This window comes from Sinohyriopsis cumingii, chromosome 19 (genome assembly GCF_028554795.1).
Source record: "Sinohyriopsis cumingii isolate HCF-2022 chromosome 19, ASM2855479v2, whole genome shotgun sequence".
Taxonomy (NCBI): Eukaryota; Metazoa; Mollusca; class Bivalvia; order Unionida; family Unionidae; genus Sinohyriopsis; species Sinohyriopsis cumingii.
The window spans coordinates 24,867,782-24,891,520 of NC_142979.1; the positions used below are offsets into that span (position 1 = coordinate 24,867,782).

General features: G+C 33.0%; 1 protein-coding gene across 5 annotated transcripts in view; it reads left to right on the top strand.

Annotated features, from left to right (window-relative positions):
• Positions 1-23,739, top strand: part of LOC149775304 (P2X purinoceptor 4-like) — a 98,609-nt gene that overhangs the window by 11,694 nt on the left and 63,176 nt on the right. For all 5 annotated transcript variants that reach the window (XR_016416568.1, XM_089944007.1, XM_089944004.1 and 2 more), the window contains exons 3-4: positions 942-1,013; positions 12,974-13,052. Coding sequence is in view for 4 of the 5 variants with exons in the window: in XM_089944007.1 (XP_089800133.1) it covers positions 942-1,013; positions 12,974-13,052 (151 nt within the window). In the remaining variant the exon portion in view is untranslated. The remainder of the gene's footprint in view (positions 1-941; positions 1,014-12,973; positions 13,053-23,739) is intronic.

The window sequence follows — 23,739 nt, forward strand, 5'->3', positions numbered from 1 at the left end:
TCATTACACTCAAGGTGAAAGGTCTGTAGACAAAACTAAACAGCATTTTTAGGAAGTTTTAATCTCTTAATTTGGCAGGAAATATTTGGGCCAATTTGAGGTCTGTTATTTTCAGAGCAGACACAAAAGTTGTAGGTATGGGGTAGAGAAAGTCCAAAATAATATGTTAGCTTTGTGGGTTTCAGGGAAAATGTGTGTGCGTGTGTGATTTGAATTTTCAATGTAGCTTTAACAATATTTCAGTCATATCGTTACAATGTCTGCAGTGTGGCAGTTTATAGTGATGTCTAGCACTGGGGCATCATGCCATAGACATGTAGCATGATGTCCCACCCAGTCACATTATCCTGACACCAAGCTGACCAGTTCAAACACTAACCTCTTAATGCTAAATGCCTATTGAGGTAGCTGTTAGTACCATTTTTGTAAGTCTTTGGTATGACTCGACCAGGGTTCGAACCTGCAACCTTTCAAGGAAAAAGAACCTCACTGATTTCGCAGCAGCTTATATTTTATTCAGTAGCACAGTGAAGCAAATTGTATAACATATGACACAGAGATGTCCACTAGCCTAACATTTATGTTTCATTAAATCCTTGTATCAGGAGCATTAGACATATCCTTTCTGCTATTTTAGTAACTTAAACAGACAGATAAAATTTCAAAATTACGATAAACTTGAATCCTTGTTAATCTGGACTCCATTTGTCCAGTGTCATGATATTTGTGAGAGACTGAATGGAACAATTCCAAGGTTATTCTTTAAAGTAATTCATTAATGCAGATTATCATTTAATCTGACAGGTTCAAAAGGGTCAGGAATCAAATTGCATGATCAATGAGGTCATACTGTACATACATTAATTGTAATATTGTTGTATTGGTTCTACTTCAAAATGTAATGATTCCAAAACAGTCATGGTAATATTTTTTCTTTACAGGAAAACAGTGCTTTCTTTGTTACCACGAATTTAATCATCACAGAAAACCAAACAATGAGAACATGCGAAGAGGTAAATTTAAACGTCACCATAATTCTCCATTGATAATATCACATCTTAATATAAGTCTACCACCATTACGTGGCTTATTATAGGAAAAATACTATACTGTACAGTTTTAGGTGTCACCAATAATATGATCATTGAAGCAATTGAACATAACACACATATTTATTAAAACCTTTTAATATGTTACACGACTGACAGTCATGGGGATGGGGTAGGTTGCACAAAGTATTTGGTGAAAATGGTCCAATTTGCCACTGAGGCCTGACCAGAGAGTACAGTAAATAGCATTGAGTTTATGGCCATTTCACAGTACCTATCACTGAAAGTATAGTCTAGGTTAGTAGGAATATTTTGGACAGAATGTTTGATGATGGTTTATGGCAGCAGGTATGATATGTGATATGATCCCCCACCACTACGGTGCTTTGGTTTTCGTTATCTAGGAAATGAGTAACCATGTTGTTATTGTCTGGATTGAGCAGACAATAAATAAAATGTTTAGTTAATGGACTGAGTAACAGAGATCTGAGCAAAGATATGGAATAGAGCAACACGAACCCCTATATGTAAAACATAATTTAATTGATTACATAAGCAAAATGAAACTGAACATGACATTTGAATTGCACACTTTTTCTTTGATATAGAATTACAAAATTTATGTGAAATGCACTTAGCAGTTCTGTTATACTGATAAAAAACTTCATCATAAATTTGTGTGACTGATTTAATTCAAAGTGCATGTCAGCATAGCCTGATTGCATCTGGTCCTTTCCATATCACTGTTGATAACAGGTCAGCTTTGTTGTATTTCTTCCTTCTTTCTCTCTCTGTCCAGCCTCTTTGGCTTATCAACTGTAACTTGCTTTCTGCTGTCTATTTCCCACTGCATGGTGCACAGGTATGGTGCTGTTTTTTTTTCTCAGATAAATAAAATGCAACCTAAATATTTGTGAGGTGTTTCCTTTCTGGCATCAGACATTATCTCCACTGTTGTTATGTCAGATATTTTCATTTCTTGACTCAACAGACTCAGGCTAAGGTTAGTTTGCAAACTGACACTGATACACAATCCTAGCAGCTACAGTAGTCCCCCTCTTATAAGGCCACACCTACTGCAGCAGGGAAGTAGCCTTATAATGAGGGTGCCCTTTCTAGAGGGGGATGACAAATGCGAATAGTAAATACATATGAAGAAAGTCACAAGTACATTTAATTCTAAAACATTTAATATTTTCATTAAAATATCACATGCATGTTGTGAAATAAATGAAAAACAAACTGTTTCTTCATTTTCAAAAGAATGTTATGAATAACCATTGATATAGTTTTAAAACTGTCTTTATAATTATGTTACAGATCACATCATCTGTCACTCTGTTGGTAACAGTCTAAAAAACAAACCAGTTTCGTCACAATTAAAAATATCCTTGCTGTCATATCCCCTGCATATATCGTTTAGTCTTTTGTTCCAATCTTTGACAACTTCATTATTAACATCAGCTGATTTTCCACTAAGGACAGAACACTTAATATTGTGCCGCTTGAAATCTGTGCAACCATCCGTTACTTGCGGTGAAGTCATATCCCAATTCAACTGACAAAATTGTTGCTTTTTCTTGTAATTTAGATCAGGATACAAATATCTCCTGGCTCAAACAATCTTCCTTTCTCCATCCATTTCACCTTCCCACTTCTGCAGAATTGTTTCCTTATCTTTCACGATATTTTTTATCCAATTCTTTCCGACATTAGTTTTCTGCAAGGATCCTCGACCACCCCCACCCCCCGAACCTCTTGGTCAGTTGAATTACTTTCACTTTCTCTTCTAAACTAAGAATTTTTCTTTTCCTCGATGACATGTTGATCTTTTTGCAGTAAGTTATTCATGTTGCCAACTACAGTACTGATAAAACTATTTTGTATGCATCTAAACAAATTGCCGTGTGTTTTTAAAGGAAGTGATCTTGTCACGTGATTTGTTAGTCACAGTCTGGTACCCTATTGTTTTTATACATTTCTGTACACTAAGTGAGTGATGCCAAAACAGCTTCGATATGTACCATTTAACATCATGCAGATTTGACCTCGCGGCCGTTACGATTTGTAATTTTGGCAGTTATTGTCAGTAGTAATAGCCACTAATTGTCAAAGTGAACATCTTACTAAGGGAAGCCATACAGGCTATCAAACCATTTTCCTGCTGACTTGTGTATTGTACATCGATGCTGCCACTTCGCAGCTGTTACTACTGTTCAATAACTGTAATCTTAACAATTATCGAAGTGACTAAACCGGACATCTTATGATAACACAGCAGTAAGGCTAATTGGATTACATGTACTTACCCGTTTGTACGGATTAAAATTTGAGGCTTTCTCGGCTTTATGGAATAAATGTGGCTTCTCATGAGGCGTAAATGATATAATATTAACCTTAGTGGTACATGTCCTTTAGTCAACATTTCTTTCAGTAACGTAAACCTGACATCGGGGAAACAGAAATCGGATTACTTAACACACGTTATGAATAAAATACTGGTTCTGGATACATATCAAAATAAAATGCGGCCGCTTATGAGGGGTAAATTTTATATTATTGCACTAATATGCTGGTCACGTTAGCCGGGTGGCCTTTCGTTAGGGGTACTTTGAACACAAACTCGTCAGTACCAACGGATTCTGGCCATAAGGAGCGGGTGGCCGCTGGTCAGGGGGGCCATTCAAGAGGGGGACTACTGTATTCGTATTCCTAACTGAGACCATGACATAACTAGATTAATTCTCACAATTTGTATCAGAGTAATGCTTGAAATTCCTACAATGTGTACTTTCTGTTATTTATTATATGCTCATTTTTTTCCCCATTAACTTTACATTGTCGGAATCGTTCAGTATTCCTCGATACTGAACACGTGCAACAATACACATATAGCATTCACATGAATAAAGGAACTACTTTCTATTGTAAATAAACAATGACGCAGACACCAGCACTTTTGATTTGTAAACAAATCATATACACTCGCGTAAGAGGCTCTTTACGTTGTGGTTATTTAAATTTGTTTCTGAATGAACGAAAACATGTTTCATGGACTGCAAAAAAACCCCAGCTGTTTTGGCACATTCCGCATTGATACAATGTTACGGATTTAGGCTAGCTACATTATATAAAAGACAGACGATTATGTCCTTGCAAATAACATACAAGTGACAAGGAATATACTGTATTCTTTATCTGGTGATAAGAATGGCAAAATAAAATACACTTACAGTTTTACATCCTGAATTTCCTCAAAATGTTTTTTCTTAATTCTGCAAATTCGAATTACATGAGCCATGTCATAGGTTTTCAATCTGGATTACACATTTTAAAAGTGATGTAATTTTGGCTGATAAGTGCAACTGCATCCTCCTTACTGCACTCAAAATGAAATACACATTAAATTCCATAGCGTCTTTTTGAAAATTGCAATTGAAAGAGTTCATATTTTTCCCACGTTATGATTTCAAACATTCAGTGACAGAAACAGAAACACATTTGCAGACGTAAACACGCTTCTCCTGCACCACTTCAATCCGATGTATTTCATGTATAATTTGCACAGATGAATCCAGTCCAAAATCACAAACTTTCGTTGAATCGAAACAAAATACCAAAATATGTTCACTCCAGATCAAATGGAAAAGTCGTTGCAATGCGCATTCATTCACAATATGACTGCAAATTTCAATTTTAACTAGACACGCCATTTTCTTTTGAAAGTTATGTCTACCGCACGACTAAGTTCAAATTTATCTGAGCGGAGCTATGTGCACATTAATAATGATGTCATTTTGTAATGTCAAACCTGCGCTTGTGTGTTTAGTTTGGAATATGGCATTCATTCATTTACGTTGTTTCTTGTAGTGTGTTATGTTTATATAATTAAACCTTAGGTAGAATAACAAAATGAGCAAATAATAAAAAGGTTACTGCATTTGTATGGGAAAATATGAACTCGTTTTGTCGGAAGGATATACTGCACTCACAGGTTCGTGCAGTATTCATTCCGAAAACTCATTCATATTTTCCCATACAAATGCAATAACCTATAAACACAAACCACTAAATGTGGACACATTCATACCAATGAAATATTGTATGACATTCTTACAGTACATGAATCATGCAACATTCAAGACAAGAAATTAACTTCTGAACTCAAAGAAAATTGAAGTAATGAATTTAAAATGAATAAATTAAACAAATGATTACAAACATACATCAATGTGTGATTGAGACAATACCTTGTGCTTTCCTGAAACTCACTCCATTTTTATACAAGCTGAATATCTCTTTCCGTGTCTCTCAAATTTTCCAGACCACGTCTCTTGGACAGTTTAATGGGAAAAGTACTTTTTACTGATCTCAGAGCTAGCTTCCCCTTTCCTCAGAAAAACTGCTCCGGTGGCCAGTTGGTTAGAGCATCTGCCTGAGATGCGTGAGGTCTTGGGTTTGATCCCCGGTCGAGTCATACCAAAGACTTACAAAATGGTACTAACAGCTGCCTCGCTTGGTGCTCAGCATTAAAAGGTTAGTGTTAGGACTGGTCGGCCTGGTGTCAGGATAATGTGACTGGGTGGGATATCATGCTACATGTCTGCAGCATGATGCCCCAGTACTAGACATCACTATAAACTGTCACACTGCAGACATAGTAGTGATATGACTGAAAAATTGTTACAGCTAGATTAAAAATCCAAATCATACACACACACTCCACAGAAAAACTTGGACTGCTGAATTTTGCAAGGAAATAACTTAAAACTTTGAATTTTGTTAGGGAAACACACCCGCTTGTTTAGCTTAGCCAATCAAGATTAACTTTCTCTAACTGCTAAAATTTTAATACTCCCATTGAAGTCAAAATATTCTCTCTAGTCCACCTTTATTAATAACTATTCAGGAAACTATCATTGTATGACACCTGTTTCAAAATGGCCCAAGATTTCCCAGATTTTGTCTCTGGTTTGTCTCTACTTTGTCATTTTCTCCACCTAACCCTATGTTCACATATCTTTTGAACTGTTATCCTGGCAAGTCCTAATTAAAATATGGCTCCCAAATGAGAGGTTAACCATTGGAAGCTAACAATTTATGGCGAGCCTGGCCCATAGATCAGTCGTAATGGTTACATCTCGTGGTTGGTGGTCAATTTCCAAAAAGAACTTTCATTCATATGAGTAGTGTTGGAATTAAGATATTCTGAAAATAATTGCAAAGATGTCTTTCTCATAAACTGAATAATTGCATTCTGCAGTTGACAGTTTCCTACTACTATATGCTACTGAAAATAGTAGCTGTCGCTAATCGTAAGTTATGCATGAAGATCGAAAATCCAGCCCCACCCCCAGTATGTTTCCATCATACTCTTGCAATAGAACTACCCTATAATCTCTGTAAGAAGCGTCAATATTTAAGACAAAGTTCTTCATCACATATGGTAATTTTACTGCTGCATCTGACTTCTGTCATTTAACATTTGAAATGCATGTTCATGTGCATCTGTCCAAATAACATTCATTGGAGCCTTCTTTCTAGTCAAAGACAGTCAATGGGCACTGAAGCTAGAAGCATACCTGTGATAGTACCCATGCCTGTCCCAAGGTTGAACTTCCCTCTTAGTGGTTGGTCCTGCTGCATCCATGAGTTAGTCAACTTTAGAGCTATCTGGTGTTAACATGTCTTAGTGTATTTCCCGAACCCTACATGGTGTGGTCATCCAGTAAATTTCATCTAAGTCACTCTAAAACTTTTCTCAGCTAAATGATATGATTGTCCGAAGTAACTGTTGCTAATAGTAAAGTCATCCATGAAGTTCAAAAATCCAGCCCCCCACCCCCCACCCCAAATAATTTCCTCATCATACAGGTGAAGATACATGGTACATTCTGACCCGAATGGCACGACTGTCCATTGGTACATTCCATCTGGAGTTACACAGTTAAGTGTTCACTATGAACTGGAATTCGCCAATACCCTTTTGACAGGTCAGTTTTCGAAAAATGTTTCACATTGGTCACTCAGTCAAATATCGACTTGGGATTCTGTAACATTTCTACTTGAAATTCTGTTATCCTGTTTAATTTCATATAGTCGACACAGAATCAATGAGTGCCATCCATTTTATACACCAAAATAGCGGGAGAGCTATATACTGATTCAGGTTGTTCTTTGACTCCCAAGTTGTTCATAGATTGAATTTCATCTCTGACAGTTTCTAATTTCATGTGTGTTAGTGGATAAGGTTTCAATTTCACTGGTTTTTCATCCAGTAGCTTCACTCTGAACTTCCCTAAATCTGACTTGCCAGGTTGTTCTATCAAGACAGTAATATAATCTTGGAGTATTGACTCCACCTCCTTTCATTGCTCTAATGTTAATGACTCATCAAGGACATCGTTGACATAGGTTTCTTCCCTCATCAAAGGACAACTAGGAAGTTTTTCTGCCTCTTCTCCTTGTCGTCGGGTTCTGTAGTCACAACTGTAGCACCCATGAGCTCTGCAGTTGTCTCTCTTTCATGATGATACTTAAGTAAGTTGTCATGGTAAGTTTCTGTTTGTCTCCTACCCTGATATGGTAGTTCTGTCCAACCTTCTTCTCTGTTACAGTGAACAGTCCCCTCCAAGAAACTTGAAGTTTGTTGTGCTCTAATGGAAACAACAGCAACACTTTGTCACCCTCCTTGAACTGTCTTTCCTGCATCTTTCTTTTGTAATATGTACTTGGCTTGACATCCCTATACTTCTGGGAGATCATTCTGAGCCAAGTTACATGCTTCCTGTGAAAATCAACAATATACTTTTATCTTGTTTGTGATTCATCGGATGCAGTTCATCAATCCATAACTGTTTCAATACAGCCGTAAGTCCCATTACTGTCCTACCATAAACTAATTCAGAAGATGAAAATCCTAAACTAGACGGTGGTACTTTGTGGTAAGCGAAATGTGTCACAGGAAGGTATTGATCCCAATCCCTGGGTCAACTTTCACAAAGCCTTCTCAGAGCTTGCTTCACAGTCTAATTAAAATGCTCTACTGAACCACTGCACTGCAGAAAATAAGGAGAGGTATTCAGGTGTCTAACGGACACTAACTGGTTTACCTCATCCATCAACTTGCTCACATCCAGCACACCCAGGTCATTTATTATCTCTTCAATAACACCACCTCTTAACCAGACTCTTAACAAGGTCTCAGCCACTGTAACTGAGACAATGTTTTCTTTATGCGATGATCTACGGGTATCAGATGGCATAATAACTATTCTTAATACATAACAAATTCCACTCTCTGATGCAGGCTTTATTTGATTAATCAGATCCATTGCCAACTTTGAGAAAGGCTCATCAGTCATTGGGGTGGTTCCTAGTGGCACTGGGTGATGGGAGATTTTAGGTGCCAACCGTTGAAACCTGTTACATGACAAACAAAAACTCTGCACATCCCCATACACACCTGGCTAATAGAACTCCCTCACTAGCCTATCTCTTCAACATGCCCATGTGGCTTCCAAGTAAACCGTCATGTGCCAGCCTAAGCACTTCAGCTCACTTAGCTCTTGATAATAACCTATTTAAACGTATCTGTCCTTTCCTGACATACCAGTACAAGATACCCCATTTAAACACTTCACTTTGCTATCTGGTAATTTCCATATCGACCTGTCTTTAGCACACCTGTGTACTTTGTTGAGAGACAGATCTTCCTCTTGAAGTTTTACTAAAGTGCCACGTAGCAAATTGTTTATGGGTAAAGTCATGGTTCTCAGCAGTTTGACTTTCTCTTCATAGACCTCATCTCAGCAGACCCCACATACACAGATGCACAAGTCACAGAGTTAGGCTGTGCCAGCACATACCTATATTTTACGATCACTTTGTGAGAAAAACCCAGACAAACATGCTGCTTCAATTTGCCCTTTCACATAAGGCTAGCTTATGTCAATGTTCCTGACTGGGAGTGAATCTTTAGTCCTGTCGGCAGACTGAGCTTCCACTGTCTTCCCTGTTTAATCTCCAGGCTTGATATATTTACTTTCTACCAAGGATGGATTACTGCAGCTGTAATCATAAAGCATGGCTGCCATTTCACTATTTTTTGTAGCTACTGCTGTGTTAGTCAACTGGTTTTTGCTTCTCAGTAGTATGCAAAGTTACTGTGCGAATCGTTGGACAATACTTTCTACAATCCTTAAACACATGGCCTTGCTTGTTGCAGCCACAGATGATTGAGGGTACCCTTATCTGCCCCATTAAGTCTTCCTGTTCCATGGAGATAATCATAGCTGGGATTCCTGGCCCCCCCCCCCCCATTCTGACTATTCTATTTTGTTTATGCTCCCTTGGTGGCCTTCCTAGGTTTGCTGATGCTGGGTCACTCCCTGTTACCCTAGGTGGTTGGATGTGAGTGCACATTTTCATAATGGTCAGCCATCATGTTGATATCTTCCAATGTCAAGAACTCATGCTCTGCTAAGAACACGATTAAAACTTTATGATATGTACTCAAAACATGCTCTTTCAGCATCTCTTTGCATATACTGTTGTATGTTCACACCACACTTGTCATTTCATCCATTTATGAAGAAGTACATGTGCATGAAATTGTGCATAAGTTTCTGTAGTTCTCTTTGACGACTGTCTGAAGAGTCTTTGGAAACTTTCAGCTGACAGGTCATAGTGCCACACAGTGTATCCCCTTGAGTACAAGACTGAGAGTCATAACCTCCTTAATGTTAAAACTGGGGATCAGACTGAGTAAAAAATAAACTTTAGTACCAAAACTGGGGATCAAATTAAACATCTGGGGATCTCTGAAGCGCAAATGAGGTTAAAGGGAAACACTGCATATTAGTACTTTCTTCAGGGCGTCATAGTCATCTACATTATTTGGCATCATATTATGGTAAATGACTTTTGCTTCTCCCTGCTGGAACATTGATAGCTCACTGATCTTTGGGCATCTGATGCACCAGTGCCAACTTTTTGTATTGCGTCAAAAATATTTCAGTGATTTCTTCATTGTCATTGGACATGGGCATGGTGATCTGTATGAGTTGTCTGACTTCAGATCACTTACTTGTGGGTCCTGAACATTCATTCAAGTCTTTGCACCTTCTGGACTCAACTTTGATCCTCAACCTCGCCATTGCTAATATATGTTCACATTCCCTAGCTGTTTCCTTGGCTTGCAATCTGGCTAACGTGCAATCTTTCTCCTTTTCTCACTCCACTGCTTGTCTTTCTTTTTCTTGGTCTGCTGTCTGTCTTTATCTTTCTCTTGCTCTGTTGCTGCTGCTTGTCCTTCTTTCTCATGTTCTGCCATTTGTTGTTCCTTGTTTTCTCTAACACTTCACTCCACAAATTGAGCTAACTGGGCCCCAAACTCATCCTCACCAATCAACTCAAATTACCCGGCTGACTGTCAGTCTGTCACCATCCTGGTCAGTTTGTGCGGTGTTCTTTGCCTACTTTAGTCTGACTGCCCTCTCAAACAATAGCTCCACACGTATTTGCCTGCTATGTTATGGCCCTACCTATGGACTCATTTTAACTAGACTATCCCTTGCACAAACAATCAATAAAAAGACAGTACCAGCCTGAATTTTTTTTATTGAAAGTTTATTTTTAAAAATCCAGATACATTAAGAGCATTTCAGAGAATGGTATTCAGATTCAGGTAATGGTTAGCAGTGTCCACTTGTCAGGAGAAAATGGAAATTATCAACATAAACCCAAATTGTTAGTAGTCACTTATAAAAGTGCCTACCCAGCCATTTTTTTAAAAAAATGGATGGTTTGTACTTTGAACTAGATAGTCTTAACAGTCACCACGAAGCTATAGATAGAAATATTTGAGATGAGAGCTAAGGCTTCAACATTTTATTTTCAACTGAGCTTGATACCAGCTGCAAAGAGCTGAATTCTTGGTGCAAAAACCTTAAACAAACGAGAAACTTATGAAGGGTGCACATCATGATCTTCTTCACAGTTGCAACACTGATAATTCCAAGTAGAAATGAAATGAAAACAGAACAGTATTGTTTAGAAATTTACTTGTTAAAAACTTCCAAGTTATTGTTACAAATCTAGACTAACCTGCATGTTATAAAGAGATTGAATCTCCATTTTAAAAATATATAAAAAAATCAAAATGCGTGAATTATCACACTAAAGTTAAAGTTAAATGCCTCGAAAATTTCTTGGAATGAAAACATAAAAAATAAAGAACTGTACATTAATGAGCTTTCTGTATAACTCTGTTTAATCACTGTCAGTATTGAAAAATTTCGATAAAATTTTCTTTTAAATGGAGTGTGTATTCAGTAGTAGGGTGTAAGAAAAAGGTTCACATTCTGGTACAAAAACCTGTGTTCCATTTGCGAAACAATCACTTGCCTGTGTTTGCAATTTAAATCCATTCATATATCCCATGTGGGTCGGTGGTTCTTTCCGTGGGTTTTCCAGGTTCTTCCTCCATTAATACTGGCTGCCATGTATAGCCTATCATCTGCTGAAAAATGACATTAAACCCTACAACAACAACAACATATATCCCATACCCAAAAATTTTAAAATCCAAAGCTAAAGAGTTCATCACTACACAGTATGTATGAGGGACTGGTTCCAGTTATGTATGGGCCTACATCTCATGTTATTTTTCTTTCAGTGGGTTGGTTGTACATTATCTTTTATAAACCTCCAGATGTCTTAAATTCTTTTAAAGGATACATTAAACAATTTCAAAAGAATGTTTGAATAAAAAGGTGATATGTAATGAATACAAAGCCACATAAGTGCTTTGTTCTGAGTCAAGGGATAGAACCTGTTTGATATGGCATAGGAATATTCATCTCAGCTGTTTCAAAACTTGTCCTTCACACTGACTTGGAACAAAATGTACCAGAAGTTTTATCTGTGTACAAGAGTAGAGAAATTTTCAAGAAGCTTGTCTGCCCACCAGACTATCATACAGAAAAACATTTGGTTGCCAAGCAACATCTGGTTGCCTGCGTAAAAGTCGCTGAGGGAATTCCAGTTTTGTTGCTCGGTTATTTTAAAATGAGTTCTGCAATCTGTGTGTGTGTGTGGATAATACCACATGGAGAGTCTGTTTTATTGATTTCCCTCATCATATGATTGGAAACTTAGATGGACTTGTTTTAAACCATTGGTTTCAAACGTTGGTTATTTGGTTGGGCTTTGACTTTCAGTCAGTTGGTTTCCTAGTGTTAATTTTAAGTTAAGGGTTTCAGGATTATTAAATTCCTGATGTAAATTCAAACATAGTTAACTCACCACACAAGTCATTGGTCTCATTTTCATATCGGGAATAATCTTCTATGCATAGTTTCTGTTGGTAATTTGAAACAAAATTGTTTCCAGTAAATATTATTTTATGCTTACAATTTAGTCTGGTGTCTGCTAAAGTATGTTGTATATTTGCAGACTAATTCAGAATTCAAAAATCTTCATTCTTGAGGGTGTAAATTGGACATATAAATTTACACAATATATTTATACAACAGTATGTGTAATGGGATGAAAACTTGTATCCCAAGTACATTTTTGTCTCTTGAATTCTAAAACAAAGGTAATCCAGTAGCATACTGTATTTCTCGTTAGTATCAGTTTATTTTATTTAATTCAATATGAAATGAGGAAACAGTATCGATTTTACATAAAACTTTTTGTTTATATTTTGTTATATTGTTGCAGAAATCTGTTGCTGCCAAAACAAGTAAAGATTGTCAAAAATTTAAAACCAGTAACCAATAGGCATTATTCAAAGGCAGGTCAGTTAAATGATACACGAAATATAGTCTCTGCCATTTATTTCATTTCAGAAAATTACTAAATTTTGGCAATTCAGAATACAAAAGCATGAAACTACAATGTTTTCATTTAAATTTTAGGACCCAAGCATATATGGTGCTGATTGCACACTAGATCCAAGCGTCTGCATAAAAGGGGAACCACTGGAGGCAGGAGATGGTAATATTAATATAGCAGAGTGCAAAATAAATTTCAGTATTTAAGATGGTAATATTAATATAGTAGAGGTCAAAATAAATTTCAGTATTTGAGATGACAATATTAATATAGTAGAGTGCAAAATAAATTTCAGTATTTGAGATGGTAATATTAATATAGTAGAGTGCAAAATAAATTTCAGTATTTGAGATGGTAATATTAATATTGTAGAGTGCAAAATAAATTTCAGTATTTAAGATGGTAATATTAATATAGTAGAGTGCAAAATAAATTTCAGTATTTGAGATGGTAATATTAATATTGTAGAGTGCAAAATAAATTTCAGTATTTAAGATGGTAATATTAATATAGTAGAGTGCAAAAAAAATTTCATTTTTTGAGATGGTAATATTAATATAGTAGAGTGCAAAATAAATTTCATTACTTGAGATGGTAATATTAATATAGTAGAGTGCAAAATAAATTTCATTATTTGAGATGGTAATATTAATATAGTAGAGTGCAAAATAAATTTCAGTATTTAAGATGGTAATATTAATATAGTAGAGTGCAAAATAAATTTCAGTATTTCATATGGCAATATTAATATAGTAGAGTGCAAAATAAATTTCAGTATTTGAGATGGTAATATTAATATAGTAGAGTGCAAAATAAATTTCAGTATTTAAGATGGTAATATTAATATAGTAGAGTGCAAAATAAATTTCAGTATTTAAGATGGTAATATTAATATAGTAGAGTGCAAAATAAATTTCAGTATTTGAGATGGTAATATTAATATAGTAGAGTGCAAAATAAATTTCAGTATTTGAGATGGTAATATTAATATTGTAGAGTGCAAAATAAATTTCAGTATTTAAGATGGTAATATTAATATAGTAGAGTGCAAAAAAAATTTCATTTTTTGAGATGGTAATATTAATATAGTAGAGTGCAAAATAAATTTCATTACTTGAGATGGTAATATTAATATAGTAGAGTGCAAAATAAATTTCATTATTTGAGATGGTATCATTAATATAGTAGAGTGCAAAATAAATTTCAGTATTTAAGATGGTAATATTAATATAGTAGAGTGCAAAATAAATTTCAGTATTTCATACGGCAATATTAATATAGTAGAGTGCAAAATAAATTTCAGTATTTGAGATGGTAATATTAATATAGTAGAGTGCAAAATAAATTTCATTATTTGAGATGGTAATATTAATATAGTAGAGTGCAAAATAAATTTCATTATTTGAGATGGTAATATTAATATAGTAGAGTGCAAAATAAATTTCAGTATTTCATATGGCAATATTAATATAGTAGAGTGCAAAATAAATTTCAGTATTTGAGATGGTAATATTAATATAGCAGAGTGCAAAATAAATTTCAGTATTTAAGATGGTAATATTAATATAGTAGAGGTCAAAATAAATTTCAGTATTTGAGATGACAATATTAATATAGTAGAGTGCAAAATAAATTTCATTATTTGAGATGGTAATATTAATATTGTAGAGTGCAAAATAAATTTCAGTATTTGAGATGGTAATATTAATATAGTAGAGTGCAAAATAAATTTCAGTATTTGAGATGGTAATATTAATATAGTAGAGTGCAAAATAAATTTCAGTATTTAAGATGGTAATATTAATATAGTAGAGTGCAAAATAAATTTCAGTATTTCATACGGCAATATTAATATAGTAGAGTGCAAAATAAATTTCAGTATTTGAGATGGTAATATTAATATAGTAGAGTGCAAAATAAATTTCATTATTTGAGATGGTAATATTAATATAGTAGAGTGCAAAATAAATTTCATTATTTGAGATGGTAATATTAATATAGTAGAGTGCAAAATAAATTTCAGTATTTCATATGGCAATATTAATATAGTAGAGTGCAAAATAAATTTCAGTATTTGAGATGGTAATATTAATATAGCAGAGTGCAAAATAAATTTCAGTATTTAAGATGGTAATATTAATATAGTAGAGGTCAAAATAAATTTCAGTATTTGAGATGACAATATTAATATAGTAGAGGTCAAAATAAATTTCATTATTTGAGATGGTAATATTAATATTGTAGAGTGCAAAATAAATTTCAGTATTTGAGATGGTAATATTAATATAGTAGAGTGCAAAATAAATTTCAGTATTTGAGATGGTAATATTAATATTGTAGAGTGCAAAATAAATTTCAGTATTTAAGATGGTAATATTAATATAGTAGAGTGCAAAATAAATTTCAGTATTTGAGATGGTAATATTAATATAGTAGAGTGCAAAATAAATTTCAGTATTTGAGATGGTAATATTAATATTGTAGAGTGCAAAATAAATTTCAGTATTTAAGATGGTAATATTAATATAGTAGAGTGCAAAAAAAATTTCATTTTTTGAGATGGTAATATTAATATAGTAGAGTGCAAAATAAATTTCATTACTTGAGATGGTAATATTAATATAGTAGAGTGCAAAATAAATTTCATTATTTGAGATGGTAATATTAATATAGTAGAGTGCAAAATAAATTTCAGTATTTAAGATGGTAATATTAATATAGCAGAGTGCAAAATAAATTTCAGTATTTCATATGGCAATATTAATATAGTAGAGTGCAAAATAAATTTCAGTATTTGAGATGACAATATTAATATAGCAGAGTGCAAAATAAATTTCAGTATTTGAGATGGTAATATTAATATAGCAGAGTGCAAAATAAATTTCAGTATTTAAGATGGTAATATTAATATAGTAGAGTGCAAAATAAATTTCAGTATTTGAGATGGTAATATTAATATAGTAGAGTGCAAAATAAATTTCAGTATTTGAGATGGTAATATTAATATTGTAGAGTGCAAAATAAATTTCAGTATTTAAGATGGTAATATTAATATAGTAGAGTGCAAAAAAAATTTCATTTTTTGAGATGGTAATATTAATATAGTAGAGTGCAAAATAAATTTCATTACTTGAGATGGTAATATTAATATAGTAGAGTGCAAAATAAATTTCATTATTTGAGATGGTAATATTAATATAGTAGAGTGCAAAATAAATTTCAGTATTTAAGATGGTAATATTAATATAGCAGAGTGCAAAATAAATTTCAGTATTTCATATGGCAATATTAATATAGTAGAGTGCAAAATAAATTTCAGTATTTGAGATGACAATATTAATATAGCAGAGTGCAAAATAAATTTCAGTATTTGAGATGGTAATATTAATATAGTAGAGTGCAAAATAGATTTCAGTATTTCATATGGCAATATTAATATAGTAGAGTGCAAAATAAATTTCATTATTTAAGATGGTAATATTAATATAGCAGAGTGCAAAATAAATTTCAGTATTTAAGATGGTAATATTAATATAGCAGAGTGCAAAATAAATTTCAGTATTTCATATGGCAATATTAATATAGCAGATTGCAAAATAAATTTCAGTATTTAAGATGGTAATATTAATATAGTAGAGTGCAAAAAAAATTTCATTTTTTGAGATGGTAATATTAATATAGTAGAGTGCAAAATAAATTTCATTACTTGAGATGGTAATATTAATATAGTAGAGTGCAAAATAAATTTCATTATTTGAGATGGTAATATTAATATAGTAGAGTGCAAAATAAATTTCAGTATTTAAGATGGTAATATTAATATAGCAGAGTGCAAAATAAATTTCAGTATTTCATATGGCAATATTAATATAGTAGAGTGCAAAATAAATTTCAGTATTTGAGATGACAATATTAATATAGCAGAGTGCAAAATAAATTTCATTATTTGAGATGGTAATATTAATATAGCAGAGTGCAAAATAAATTTCAGTATTTGAGATGGTAATATTAATATAGTAGAGTGCAAAATAAATTTCAGTATTTGAGATGACAATATTAATATAGCAGAGTGCAAAATAAATTTCATTATTTGAGATGGTAATATTAATATAGCAGAGTGCAAAATAAATTTCAGTATTTGAGATGGTAATATTAATATAGTAGAGTGCAAAATAAATTTCAGTATTTGAGATGGTAATATTAATATTGTAGAGTGCAAAATAAATTTCAGTATTTGAGATGGTAATATTAATATAGTAGAGTGCAAAATAAATTTCAGTATTTGAGATGGTAATATTAATATAGTAGAGTGCAAAATAAATTTCATTATTTGAGATGGTAATATTAATATAGTAGAGTGCAAAATAAATTTCATTATTTGAGATGGTAATATTAATATAGCAGAGTGCAAAATAAATTTCAGTATTTGAGATGGTAATATTAATATAGTAGAGTGCAAAATAAATTTCAGTATTTGAGATGACAATATTAATATAGCAGAGTGCAAAATAAATTTCATTATTTGAGATGGTAATATTAATATAGCAGAGTGCAAAATAAATTTCAGTATTTGAGATGGTAATATTAATATAGTAGAGTGCAAAATAAATTTCATTATTTAAGATGGTAATATTAATATAGTAGAGTGCAAAATAAATTTCATTATTTGAGATGGTAATATTAATATAGTAGAGTGCAAAATAAATTTCATTATTTGAGATGGTAATATTAATATAGCAGAGTGCAAAATAAATTTCAGTATTTGAGATGGTAATATTAATATAGTAGAGTGCAAAATAAATTTCAGTATTTGAGATGACAATATTAATATAGCAGAGTGCAAAATAAATTTCATTATTTGAGATGGTAATATTAATATAGCAGAGTGCAAAATAAATTTCAGTATTTGAGATGGTAATATTAATATAGTAGAGTGCAAAATAAATTTCAGTATTTGAGATGGTAATATTAATATTGTAGAGTGCAAAATAAATTTCAGTATTTGAGATGGTAATATTAATATAGTAGAGTGCAAAATAAATTTCAGTATTTAAGATGGTAATATTAATATAGTAGAGTGCAAAATAGATTTCAGTATTTCATATGGCAATATTAATATAGTAGAGTGCAAAATAAATTTCATTATTTAAGATGGTAATATTAATATAGCAGAGTGCAAAATAAATTTCAGTATTTCATATGGCAATATTAATATAGTAGACTGCAAAATAAATTTCATTATTTAAGATGGTAATATTAATATAGCAGAGTGCAAAATAAATTTCAGTATTTAAGATGGTAATATTAATATAGCAGAGTGCAAAATAAATTTCAGTATTTGAGATGACAATATTAATATAGCAGAGTGCAAAATAAATTTCAGTATTTGAGATGGTAATATTAATATTGTAGAGTGCAAAATAGATTTCAGTATTTAAGATGGTAATATTAATATAGTAGAGTGCAAAATAAATTTCAGTATTTGAGATGGTAATATTAATATAGTAGAGTGCAAAATAAATTTCAGTATTTGAGATGGTAATATTAATATTGTAGAGTGCAAAATAAATTTCAGTATTTAAGATGGTAATATTAATATAGTAGAGTGCAAAAAAAATTTCATTTTTTGAGATGGTAATATTAATATAGTAGAGTGCAAAATAAATTTCATTACTTGAGATGGTAATGTTAATATAGTAGAGTGCAAAATAAATTTCATTATTTGAGATGGTAATATTAATATAGTAGAGTGCAAAATAAATTTCAGTATTTCATATGGCAATATTAGTATAGTAGAGTGCAAAATAAATTTCAGTATTTGAAATGGTAATATTAATATAGTAGAGTGCAAAATAAATTTCAGTATTTAAGATGGTAATATTAATATAGTAGAGTGCAAAATAAATTTCAGTATTTAAGATGGTAATATTAATATAGTAGAGTGCAAAATAGATTTCAGTATTTCATATGGCAATATTAATATAGTAGAGTGCAAAATAAATTTCAGTATTTGAAATGGTAATATTAATATAGTAGAGTGCAAAATAAATTTCAGTATTTAAGATGGTAATATTAATATAGTAGAGTGCAAAATAAATTTCATTATTTGAGATGGTAATATTAATATAGTAGAGTGCAAAATAGATTTCAGTATTTGAAATGGTAATATTAATATAGTAGAGGTCAAAATAAATTTCATTTTTTGAGATGGTAATATTAATATTGTAGAGTGCAAAATAAATTTCAGTATTTAAGATGGTAATATTAATATAGTAGAGTGCAAAATAAATTTCATTATTTGAGATGGTAATATTAATATAGTAGAGTGCAAAATAAATTTCAGTATTTGAGATGGTAATATTAATATAGTAGAGTGCAAAATAAATTTCAGTATTTAAGATGGTAATATTAATATAGTAGAGTGCAAAATAAATGTCATTATTTCATATGGTAATATTACTATAGTATGGTGCAAAATAAATTTCAGTATTTCATATGGGTCATATAGACAGTTTAATACATCAGGTACAAATATTAAGCACAGTTTGAATAGTATGCATATTTATTTTGCTGCTCTTATTTCCGTTGTATATCGCACATAAAGAGTTGTGGCTGAATTGTAGATCCAAATATGCCAGTACTTGTAGTATCATATGAGTTGTACTGAGGTTTGTTTTCCTTGAAAAGTAAATGAGTGTGTTTGTGTTTTGGATTTTTAATGTAGCTTTAAAAACAAAATTCAGTCATATCATTGCAATGTCTACATTGTGACAGTTTATAGTGATGTCTAGCCCTGGGGCATCATGCCGCAGACATGTAGCATGATGTCCCACCCAGTCACATTATTCTGACACCAGGCTGACCAGTCCTAACACTAACCTGTTAATGCTGAGCACTATTCGAGGCAGATGCTCTAACCATGAAACGTAAATGAGGTAAAGAGATGACTTCGTCGGTTCAGCTGTATTTGGATAGTTTTATCATTGAGTCCACAATCAGCAGCTAGACACAGCTTTATTGGGATAATTTAGAGTTATATTATTGAGTCCACAGCTGTATTAGGATAATTTAGAGTTTTATTATTGAGTCCACAGCTGTATTTGGATAGTTCTGAGTTTTATTATTGAGTCCACAGCTTTATTAGGATAATTTAGAGTTTTGTTCTTGAGTCCACAGCTGTATTATAATAATTTAGAGTTTTGTTATTGAGTCCACAGCTGTAGTAGGATAATTTAGAGTTTTATTACTGAGTCCACAATCAGCAGCTAGACACAGCTGTATTAGGATAATTTAGAGCTTTATTATTGAGTCCAAAGCTGTAGTAGGATAATTTAGAGTTTTATTATTGAGTCCACAATCAGCAGCTAGACACAGCTGTATTAGGATAATTTAGAGCTTTATTATTGAGTCCAAAGCTGTAGTAGGATAATTTAGAGTTTTATTATTGAGTCCACAATCAGCAGCTAGACACAGCTGTATTAGGATAATTTTGAGTTTTATTATTGAGTCTGCAGCTAGACAGCTGTCATTTTTTTATCACATCTCTTTAGTGTGAGATGAGCTACCGTACTTCTCCGAGCATCACTGCCAGCATCTACAAATATATACACATATGTATAGCCTCACTGTGTCTAAGCCATTCTTTCTTCATAAGCTTTTGGCAACACTTTGAAATGGGTTTCATTGCATCTAACCCTCTGGCAAAGAGGAAAATGGGGCTAACTTTTTACCGCCATCTTCATTATTTGTGCATTCTTGGATACATTTTTACATTTAGCATAGGTTTGTTACATCCTGTATACATAACACCTGGAATGATGAAATTTGGTGAGGGGATGCATTTTCAGCTCTATTGGCCATAGACAGTTTGTTCCAATATGTCCACCACGGTGGCTATCTTGAAAATCTTGTTATTGCTGCTTCTCCTAGATAGCTAGTCATGTTGACATTGTGCTTCTCACAAAGACATCTTAAGCCCAAAAAAATGTGTTTTCTATTCGTGCTTTTTAAAATTAGGTATGTTATTGTTTTTTGGAACATATATTTTTTGTGATTTTTTTATGTAACATGAGTGAAAAAAATGCTATGGTCAGCAATGAGGAACAGGGAGGGTTGGCCAACCAAGGAAACGCACATATTTTTTTTGTGGTGCTTTATGATGTCTAGTTGATCCAAAATAGAAATGGTGCAAATCTGATATGCAATATAGCCATCTCAGCAGCCATCTTGAAAATATGGTTATTGTTTCTCCTAAAGTGGAAATCATATCAGCATGGGGTTTTCATCAGAAGACTGTTTAAGATGCCATGTTGGGCCTAAATTAAAATTGTCCGATGTCCAATATCGTGACCAAATCAAACAAAAGCTGTGCCGTTGTACCTGTGTCACTATATAGGAATCTTCATGTAAAACCTTGTGCCCTTCTGGCTGATGTCCTTTCTTCTGTCCTTCACAGTCATGTGAACACAATCAATTAGTCCAACAGATTTTGATGGATTGCCATGAAACTTGATGAATATTTTGGTGATTGCTTAAAGATGTGCATGTTGACAGTCACTTTGCTCTTGCAGCTGTTACAAACGTTGTTGCCCTTAATGAAGGAACAATGAATGCCTATGGCAGAAATGGGCATCCAGGTCATGGTCATGGCCAATTAGAAAAGGTAATGCTAGTCAATTCAGTGAATAGTGCAAAATTATATTGATTAACAGGTTTTACTTTTAGTTTATTGTTGTTAAAAAGTCACTTCATTATGAGGTGGCAGTTCATAAGATGCATAATTCTTGCAAGATGCAGCAGCTGCCACTGAAACGTCAGTAGTTAGATGATGGCAAGCAAGAGCATGATCAAAAATATGATGTAAAGAATAGATGAAAAAAGTATCAGAAATCATGGAACAATGAATACAAACAACTGCTGTATGTCTGGGAATGGATTTGGTTTGTGCACTTTCTGCTCGGCTTATTTGAGAAAATGTGAAAGTGCATTAGGTACTCCGTTTGATGATGGTTCTAATTTTACAAGACCGCTCCGGTGGCCCATTGGTTAGAGCATGCACCTCGGATGCGGGAGGTCATGGGTTTGATCCCCAGCCGAGTCATACCAAAGACTTACTAACAGCTGCCTTGCTTGGTGCTCAGCATTAAGAGGTTAGTGTTAGGACTGGTCAGGATAATGTGACTGGGTGGGACATCATGCTACATGTCTGCGGCATGATGTCCCAGTGCTGGACATCACTATAAACTGTCACACTGTAGACATCATAGCGATATGACTGAAAAATTGTTAAAGCTACGTTAAAAATCCAGATCACACACACACTAATTTTACAAGGGTTACGGTAGGATCAGTAAGAATGTTATTTTGGTGATCCTGTGGATCACTGGAAAAGAAAGATAATTTCAAGCCGAGTTGTAAATGTCATCAAATATCTATTGCTTGTTCATTGTGAAATGTTTAATATTATTATACAAGATTGAAAAATAAAAGGCTGCAAAGAAGAGATTAAAGTTTCTTTTTGTTGTAAATTTGTTGTCTAATTAGTTTAATTCCATTTTGTCCTTAATCAGCACAGTGTGCTTTTCTGATGCAGAATAATGGAACAGACTTAAGGAAATAACAAATTAACAAAGTTTATTAACCTTTTCATTCAATCCATGACCAGTATAAATGAATTTTGAGGCCATGGAATGCTCAATTCAAAGATTCATTCATTGAAACTTTCAGTTTCATAGGTGTTCTGTTTTTGTTATCAGAATTAGATTCATTATCCAGGGTTCCCACGCTACTGGAAATCTGGAAAAAGTCTGGGCAAAGAATAATTTTCTTCCTGACTGGGTAAAGCCCTTAAATTTAGCAAACTTGGGGGAAGACCTTAAAGATAAGTAATTGAGTTGTAACTGAACAATTTGTTAATTTCGTAGCATAATTGGTGGAGGTTGTAGAATTCTTCACTCAGTTGAGATTTAATTGCTGAATGGATCCTTTGGGTGCTTGACCTAAACATATTTATGTTGTCAATCCAAGCACTCAGGCAATTGGATTGGTCAGATTGTCTTGTTACTTCTTAGTCCATGTCATGGTGGTATCGTTTTTCACTACATTTTTTCTGTAGAAGTTTTGGAAAAAAACCTGGTTTCATAGTTTGTCAATATGACTTTAATGTGTTATCTGGAAAGTGTAAGAGAAAAATAATAAAGTCTTCATTCCTCAGTTTCCCTTTTCAAATCTTGAGATGTCTAAAATGCACTGTGATAAACCTTTGTTTGCACTGGGAACATGGTATTCAGCATTATCATCAATATTAACATTTGCTTCCTCCAACTTGGCCTTTGCGGTGAGTTTTGCTCTTAGACCTTGCTAAATACTTCAGGGATGATTTCAACAATAAAATTTTGGGGATCCCATCACTAGAATTTTGATTTTTAAATTGCAAAACAAGTATTTTGGTGAAATTTTAGAGTATTTTAGATCATTTTGAACACAGTAATATGGTTTCTAGCATTGTATCTCTCATCACTTGTACTCCTTTTTTGTAATTTATTTTTGGCTATCCCATTGTAGCAGATATAAAAATAAATATTGCATATATAAGGGTTTGTTGATAGTGTAAACCAGCTAACTTATTTTGTAGAGAAGGTGCCTTTTTAAAAAGCCGTGGTAGTAGTTGTGCTGTTGGCATAAAAATAGCCTCTTTAAATAAATCCTTAAATGAAACAAATGTATCTGTTTATTCAACAAGCATAATGTACATTTAGGTGGCATTATATTAATTTTGTATGCTACCTACATCTGTTAACCGATTCGGCCCCGATCCCGTCTGTAGGCGTGATGAGGCTGTACCCTACTT